Source organism: Panicum virgatum, chromosome 5N, assembly GCF_016808335.1.
Source record: "Panicum virgatum strain AP13 chromosome 5N, P.virgatum_v5, whole genome shotgun sequence".
Taxonomy (NCBI): Eukaryota; Viridiplantae; Streptophyta; class Magnoliopsida; order Poales; family Poaceae; genus Panicum; species Panicum virgatum.
Window position 1 is genome coordinate 14292715 of NC_053149.1, and position 9019 is coordinate 14301733.

At 45.2% G+C, this 9019-nt stretch overlaps 1 protein-coding gene across 1 annotated transcript; it reads right to left on the reverse strand.

Moving 5' to 3' along the window:
• Positions 1 to 3902: 3902 nt before the first annotated feature.
• Positions 3903 to 8378, reverse strand: LOC120675867 (translin-associated protein X-like). Its single transcript, XM_039957079.1, has 7 exons — positions 8216 to 8378; positions 7966 to 8102; positions 6856 to 6935; positions 5920 to 6061; positions 5695 to 5844; positions 5394 to 5595; positions 3903 to 4337 (listed from the first exon to the last, which is right to left on the reverse strand). Exons 1-7 carry the CDS (start codon positions 8325 to 8327, stop codon positions 4234 to 4236), a joined length of 927 nt encoding a protein of 308 aa, XP_039813013.1. The 5' UTR covers positions 8328 to 8378; the 3' UTR covers positions 3903 to 4233.
• Positions 8379 to 9019: the final 641 nt, after the last annotated feature.

The following is a 9019-nucleotide window of genomic DNA, read 5'->3' on the forward strand; positions in this document are numbered from 1 at the left end:
GATACTGAAAAATGCCAATCAGATGATGAATCAATCTCTCCTTTGCTCTGCTCAGTCACATTATATTCATCATCAGGGCTTTATGGCCACAGTTGAAGATACATCAGACTCAGACAGTGACAGTGACAGTAATTGTGATGATGATGATGATGATGATGATGATGATGATGATGATGATGATGATGATGATGATGATGATTGTGATGATGATGATGATGATGATGATGAGGAGGAGGAGGAGGAGGAGGAGGAGGAATTCATGCTTGAACTCAGAAAGCTGAAAAAGAAAGTCAGAACAACTGTGTTTGAAATGATGAAAAGAGTAATGGTTCAAGATCAAGTGGCAAAAGAAGATTCTCAAGAAGAAAGATGAAAAAATCAAGTGTCTTGATCAAGTGCAAAATAAGAATCGAGATCTCAAAGGTCAAGTGGATGAGCTCACCAACAAGCATAAGAATGTGCAAAATCTTAATATCGAACTCAAGATGAGCTCACCTGCTGTCTTGCTTAAATCCGGAAGTTTCGGATTTGGCAAACATTATTTTTAATCTGTTGTATTTAAGTGAAAATTTATAGGTGTGCCTATTCACCGGACAGGGCCGACCGTTGGTCTACGGGCCGGGCCGGGTTGCCCGACATGCTGGGGTAGTGGCCCAAGCCCAGCTCGGAGTATTGGGCCGGGCCGGATTTGGGTCAAACCAAAAAACTGAGCTCTAGGGCGGGTGTCAGCGTAATGAGGACTTATGCGCGATTAAGGGAAGAGGGGCCCGCCAACCGCGTCAGCCGGTGAAGTCAGCCGAGCGCAGCTGTGGGCACCCACCGAGAACGGGCCGGGCCTGACCTGGCACGTGAAGCCCGGGGGAACGTTTCCTTCCCCTCGAAGACACCTGCCTGGTAAAAAGATGTTTACCAGGCGGTTACGGTGCCTCGCCACCGGACTCCATACAGAGCCCGAGGGGGTGCGCGGCTTCCCCGTAAGAACATCATGATTACGGGAATGTCGTGCGCTCAGAAGATAAGACGATAGGCGGCGGACAGCTTATCTCTGAGCTGCCCGTCCCATCGGCTTGAAGATGGACGGTGACTGGGACCCACCAATATTTACCACGCCCCCGTCGCGGTTAAAGCCGGAGCCACCCCGAGCGACGCCCCGGAGTTGACCGGGGTCACCACGGACCAGGAGGGTCTGCAGAACGACCCCGGAGGCCACCACGTGGCCGCGCTCGTGCCACTCCGGATGTCCCCAGGGATGCCCCGAGGTGCGGGAATTAGACGGAAGGCCTCAGAACGCCCCGGGATGAGAAGACCCATTGGACAGTGTCTATGGCCACCCCGGGCACTCCGGGGGCCGGGCACTCCCGGGGCCAGGCACTCCGGGGCACCCCCGGAGTGACCGTGGACGGCTCTGACACTGGCGGGACCCCAGAAGCCTGCTATGGCAGGCCCGACAGGACGCCTGCCACACCTGACAGGGGCAGGGCAGCCTGGAAGACGGCGTCCACCATGCAAAGGGTACGTTCACATAAGTTTGAGAAGCAACAGAGAAGGTAGATGTAGTCTATAAATAGAAAGGTCTCATGACATGTAAAGGGACCGATCCTTTCGGGACCTAAATGATACACAGGTTCCGGGCTTGGGCTCTCCAACTCGGGATCACCAAAGAACCAATTGCAACACACACACAGAACGTAGGGTATTACGCCTCTTGGCGGCCTGAACCCGTCTAAAAACCACTGTCTCAACTCGCTTTCTTATGGGAGATCCTTGCGCGGTTTATACCACTGGCCGAATCTCTAAATGGGGGTTCTCACGAATCTCTGCTAGCGGTAATCACCCACCGTCAGTGGGCTTGCGGGCTACGGGGCCAAATGGAAATCTGTACCATTCGCATATGTCACGGCATAGAGCCGCATTGTCGGCCTGGATTTAAAGACCTAACAGACTGGTCTTGTTTTCTTTTGGAAAATTGGATTCATACCGCTAAATGATTTAGATTTTGAAAAAATACCATAAAAAATCAACATTAGAAAATTAGCATTGAAAGATTGCTACGTTCTTGCTTTCTACCATTCTTGTGAACTCAACGTTAACAGCAGTACATGCATGAGAGCTTTAGGCCTCACTGCCACCTTCCTCTCCCTATGACATCTAGGCCCCACTTATCAACCCTAACCTCCAGCAAGGGTGCCCTGTGGATAGGGGCAGTGGAGGTCGCAAGCTTGGGCTTGCCGTCCGTGCCGCCGGCCGTCCTGCTCGGCGATCTCCCCATCGGTGCCACCATCGAGACGCTCCGCTTCGTCGAGGAGTAGCACTCCATCGGTGCCGAAATGCTATGGGTGGCGTGCAACGACGGCATGCCAGCCTGCCAGTGTACCTCTTCTTCCTGCCGAACCTCCTCATGCTCTTGCTCATGTTCCACCTCCAACGCCTTGGCGCTCAGGACGCCATAAAGTTCCGCAACATGCCAGAGCCCGTCAGGTTCCTCGGCTGCGTCAAGGATGTCGAGGAGCTAGGACGACACGCTGAACCTGAGCCCGTGCAGGTTCCGCGGCAGGGCCATGCCACTGCCGAGCCAGTAGGTGTTGCCTTCGGTGTGGCTAAGCTGGCAAGCTCCGCTGTGGTGCGGCAGACTATTGCCCTATTTGTTTCCACTTATCTGGATCTTATTTTTCTAAGAAGCAAGATTCTGTGACAAACCAGCTGTCTAGAGAATCGGCTGTCTGAATAAGCTAGATGTTTGGCAATCCTATTTTGAGTTGATTCTCCAGGATGAGTGGTAAAATGTCTGAAATGCCCCTAAAGCAGATAATATCTCATTTTTCCTGTATATGAGCAGAAGTCACTAATTTTTATATTTTTCTATCTTGCTAGATAATTATATTACAATATATAATGTCAAATCTTAACCAAAAATTATTAACTTCTGCTTTTTTCTACTTTTCCTACTCATTTTTCTTTTCTCCCTACTCTCTGATCCTTATCTCTTCTTTTAGTCTTCACGCGCATACCCCTCTCTTCTTCTCTCTTCTTCCGTCCCCTCTCGTGCGGGCGGCGGGCCTGGAGCTCCCATCTCGCGCTCCGACGCCTACCCCTGCCTCGAGCTCCGGTGCCAGCCCCCGCCTCAAGCTCCGGCGCCCGGCTTCTTCTGTCCCGCCTTAAGGTCCCATGCCTACGGCACTAGAGGCGGCGGCACAGTAGTAGGGGCAGTAGGGCGGCAGTAGGGGCAGGCCGACGGGTGGGAGGCGCAACAGTAGGGTGCATCAGGGGTGCCACAACAGGGAGCGGCGGCGCGGATCCGAGGTCGCGACGGTCAGTGGAAGGACAGGGACGGCGGCACGAGCATACGATGGGTCGACGGCAAGGGAGGCACGATTCATGGGGGAGGTGGCGCGAGGAGGATGGGGTGCAGGGAGAAGGCCACGCTGGGAGGGGTGTCGTGGAGAGAAGCGGAGGACAAGCGTGGAAAACAACCCTCGTTTACCAGGTAAGCGAGCTCAGGACCGTGATGGACAGAATCGAGATTCACGTTGTATCTGTGATTTCCAGCTGAGCGGCGTCCCTAGAAGCGAAATTAATCGAAGCGTTTGGGTGGACTTTTCGTCTATTTTCACCGAGAATCTGCTTATAAGCAAAAACAAACATGGCCTATGTTGGATTCATTTTTCAGCTCTAGTTAACGGCAAGTTAACAGGGATGGTAGATTGCTATAATGGAGAAAACTTTCGATGCTAATATTCTAAAATTGAAACTTTCAATGGTATTTTTCTATGTTTTGGTTTTTTCAATGTTATGAATCCAATTTTCCCTTATTTTTTCAGGCGACTAGACACTGGGCAAAGTGCAGACCTCTTGACAGAAAACTTATTACACTGTTTGCAATATTTAGTTTGGAAACATTAAAATCGTGTGTACAAATTTGTTTTGAAAGATATTTTCATGATCACACAAAAATTGTTGGATCTAATAAACATATTTTGTTATAGAAAATAGCGATCAAATACAAACGTTGGTGACCATGACAGTAGTTTGACCGGAGTAATAGCCTCATGTTGGCGCAGCCTCGAGTCTTGTGACATGATTCAGGTTGAGCCAAAATTTAAAGACTCTAGGATGTGCGACATAAACCTGCAATAAAATCCAACACTAAACAGGATGGAGCCTAAAAGTAGCCTTGACACAACTAGTCTTCGGAAGTTGCCCAATTAACACTCAGGCTCTCTTGCTTCGAAGCCTTCATTGGTCAAAGTCTGAGGCACCAAAAAAGGAATAATCTGGATCTGCAGATGATCCAAGTAGAGGAATGTACTCTGAACCTCTTACATGAACACTGAAGCAAGCTGAAACACAAGCATACACAAAGTTAGGCATTTCCAAGAATGTAATGATTATCTTCCACGAAAAATGTATGCCACCAAGATATTACATGAGCCTGAAAAAAAAAAGTAATAGCGACCTTCAACCACATGCCTAAGAAGATGGTGATATTGCAATTCGTAAATCTGATAATCCTTTTCAAAAAGATAGGGCAAAGATCATCTTTTCAAAAAGATGGCGCATCTTCATCTTACTGCAACTAATGCCACTTTCAAATATTTCTTTTTCTTTTATTTTCTTTTTGAGATGGAAAGAAACTTCCATTAAGAACAGGTTAAAACATTTATCAAAGCAGGTTTATCTGTACTAAGTTCGATTTTGTTTTTGTTTCACTAGGATAGCTCTAGTCAACAAAGATATTTGCTCTTAAATCTAAACATGAGGGGTCATTAAAATAAGGACAAGTGAAGAGTTAAAAGCAGAAGACAGAAAGATGGGCTCAATAAGAATTCAGTAGTGAAACAAATAGGTACAAATAAATGATGATGCAAGCAACAATTCTCCCTTTCTAAACTGCTACATTTATAAGACTAAATTCCATCGTTCATTGGACACAATGGGTGATTGAGGAGCCACACAAAATCAATCATGTAGAAAGAAAAAAATTAGTGGGCATTTCCTGTAGTGTTATTTCTTAATTTATGTGTATAAGTAGAAAACATCAAATAAAAAGGAAAGGAAGCAGCGCTGCATATCACAACTCCCGCAGAAAGAAGCTTCCAAGATGGTCTATTTGATCAAATTTTTACACAATCTTCTTTTTTCCTTAGTTTCTCTTATTAGTTAGTCAGCATCAGCACTCTCAGGTCTCAAGACAGGTGAGGAGATACATAGTAGTGACTAATGAAGGGATCGGTAAGCTGTATAAGCTATATAGTATATGCAGCTTAACTAAAGGCAAATATATTTTTTTAGTATCATCTTCTAGGTCAGTGTGCCTCATGTTTTCTCAACAAGGTTAAAGTCTTATAGACAACAAATCACAATATTAATTTTGTTGGGCATGAAGGAAACAATACCATTCTCAATTTTCACAACACTTTGCAGCATAACCTCCATTTTCTTTTTCATCTCGCTATTGTCATCCATTAAAGGCACCACAAGGGTCAGCTCCCTGTAAATGTCACGAACAAATGCACAGATCTTTTTTGCATATTCAACTTCCCCATCAGATATACGGCCTATCGCTAGCCTCATTAACTCTCCTGACAAATCAGCAACCTAACACATGGTAAATGCAGAAAACAGTTAGTAGGCTTCAAATGGGAAAGGGGCAGGGGATTTAGCAGAGTTGGATTTCACATGTATAAGTGTATTTACCCCTAAAAGATAGTCAAGTACATTTATCTGTAAGGGCTCAACAGATTTATCACTTAGTGCTAGTAAAGAATCATTGATTTCAGCAAGACTTAATAGTGTGCCAGTCTTGCAAAATCTACACAGCGTTGCAGCTTCAACATATTCTTGTACCTACAAAATTCACAATAAACATATCAGATCTATTTAAGCTTATAAACAAATGTAGAAAGTAAGGTTGGTACTGACACCAAAGGTGTAGGCTCTTCTGAGCTTCCAGAAGTCAGTTCCTTGTAATTCTTTTACCAACTTTCCAATGTACTGGTTAACCACTGCAGCAAGATCATTTTCTGCCTTGGACAGAACCTCTTCCTTGTTAACTTTACTGGCCCTGAAACAAATCAACAGTTTATGAATGCCCATGAAGTGTAACGGCAAAGGAACTGGTAAAGCAGTTACACAACTTTGGTATGATGAAGCCTTGCTCAAAGAGCTTCTTGAGATGGATATGTATTATTCTTCAATACTATAACTATCAGCACTCAGCAACATGGAAAAAATCTCAACAATTAAGGATAATTACAAAATAACAACTTGTAGTTTAACAGCCGATCATTTGAAATGTGACTTCGATCAATCCTGGGGCATATATACAATGTACCAAAACATGCTGTGCAGCAAAAATTAAATTTCAACTAAAATCCTGAGTCGATCATCTTCATTTGAGGAAAACTAATGATCCAAACTGCTTAAGCTTAACTGTGTGGATTTCTTGATTGAATGTACAGTGAAGATTAGCAGCTCAGGGTAGACTGTAAAACCAGAGCATGATTTTACAGTAAGGCAAACAAAATCCAATTGGTACATAGACATGCTATATTACTAAAATTTGATATACTTCTACATTATTGATCAAGGTTCATAGTGATCTAAGTGACTGGACAAACCAAAATCTCCACCAAGAAAATGTACGTGTTTCTTTTTTGGAACAAAATACAGCATACAAGGAAGCACAATATTCTAATGCCTCAAATTGAGTAATTGATGTATCTTAATGATTCTCCCTTACTGAACTTGCTCAATAAAATTGATTCTGGGAATGGCGTTTTCTGCCAAGAAAACCTCAATAGTCTTCCCCTTTTTCACAGAAATAATGCATATAGCAGCCAGAGCTGTACTGTTTACCTGTGGACCTGAAAGATGACCTTTTTGCTGTTCATTGTGATATCCCGACTTGCTTTCACAAGCCTTTCTCTCTTATCGTTCTGAAAAGAACAGAGAGGAAATATCAAAAACCCATAAATTAAGTAGATGAGTAAGCATATCCAAACCTACTATGCAGTAATGATTTTTATCTGTAAAGGAAGAAAAGCGACGATGGCAACTGCTTGATACACTTGACTGAAGACTGAAATCAGTTTTAAAGCAAAGTTAACCAAACTTGTAGCATCTAGTTCAAGTAGCCCTCAAGAAGCATGACCATACTTACCAAGTTTCTGAATCAATGGGGTCAGGAACAGGGAACATGGTATGTTACTTGCGAAAGGTTTTTACAAGGCAAGAACCAGATTGTTCCCGCATTCCGACGTTCTTGGGACGAGGAACACAGCATGATTCCACCTTCCCAGTAATTCATGACCTTTTACAGTTATAAGCCAATCTTGTATATGAAAATGCAGCTAACTCAGACAAGAAAAGGGACATACGACAGATTTGCAATATTGCCATAAATTTTGCAGACATATGCGTGCACAGGTATCCACCGTGTTCGCTTGGCTTGTCAGCCAACCAACCAGCAGTACTGTCCTCTCATACTAAATTAGCACCGGCCACCCGCCACCAGCCAGTCAACAGTATTATTCTCTCATAACAAATCAGCACCAGCTATCAGCCACAGCCAAGCGAACACGGCGATCACCTTGAAGCTCCTATACAAGTATGGCTCATTTGCATATGAAAACAACATGCTAAACCAAAGTATGACACCAACCAGGGGAGAAGACATCAGGTTAGTCCACCACAGATGAATCGATGCCCTTCTAGATTGAAAATATTGCCATTCAACTAACCTCAGCTCGAATGTGAATCTATCACTATCACTCTATCAGTGAAATAACCCACGTAATCCGAATCGGCACTCATATAGAGGCGCACAGCATCCACAGCTACAAACGTGGCAATGGGTTCGTCCGCATTTCTCCAAACACCGCACCCAAAATACTTGAATCAAAGCGGCGCATCCAACTACAAGTCCATGGAGGAGCCAAATTAAAGATACGGAACGAGGCACGGTACCAGGGCATTGAGGTACTCGGCGTGCTTGGCGAACTCGGCCTTCATCGCTGGGCATCCCTTGGAGGCCGGAGGACCAGCCGCCGCTGCGTCCGTGGCCATCGTCCTGGACCTCTTGGGCGCCGAGCCGGTGGGGGAAGCTGGATAGGAAGGAGAAGGAAGTGAGAGCGCGAGCGGAGGAGCGGAAGCGAAGGGGGTGAGGGGGTGAGGTGAGGGGGTGAGACGTGGAGGAGGACAGGGAGGGAGACCGTACGCGAGGGGTTGGGGCGGAGGGGAGTTTTGCCGGGTTGCTGGGGCGCCGCCATGGAGAGGAAGGAGAAGAGGCGCAGGTGGGCGAAGCGGTGGCAGCTGCGCAAGGGCACCATCTGGCGTGTCCCCGTTTCGGGGGGGATCGCTTCGGGAGGGTTTCGGTCTTTCGGAGGGCGGAGGGGGTTTTGGGTTCAGCCGTTCAGCGTACCATCATGATTGTGGGATTCTAATTTACGGATGGCTCCGATTGTGCGACCGTCTTTTTTTTTACATTTTTAACATTTTTTGTCATTTAATGATGAAAAAAATTCAGATAAAGTTTTTAAGGAAAATATTTTGAAGAGAACGGAAAATATTTTAATGAGAAAAATTTAGAAGAATTTTTTTTGAAAAATTAAAATAAGAAAAAAAAACAAAACATCCACGAGGCTACCCGAGGAAAGGAAAACAGAGAGAGAGGAATAAGAAACGGGAACGGGAGGAAAGATCTCACGGGAGCGAGGCAAGCCGCTAGAAAAAAAAGATGGGAGGACTCATGTGGGCATGGGACCCGCCACATTGGGGGTCGTCCATGACTCTGTGAGTTCGCTTCCGTCCGGTCGATCATAGAACCAGAATTGGGACATGATGGTGTGGCTGGTTGGCTGACCGCAGTGTGTATCATCCTATATTTTTTTCTCCATATTTTGAAAAGCACATTTATATAAAAAAAGTTAAAATGTAATATTAAAAATTAGATCGCAACAGTCTACCTAATTAAATAGTTAGATTTGATTATTATGGCAAAACTAACTGTATTTAATCAACA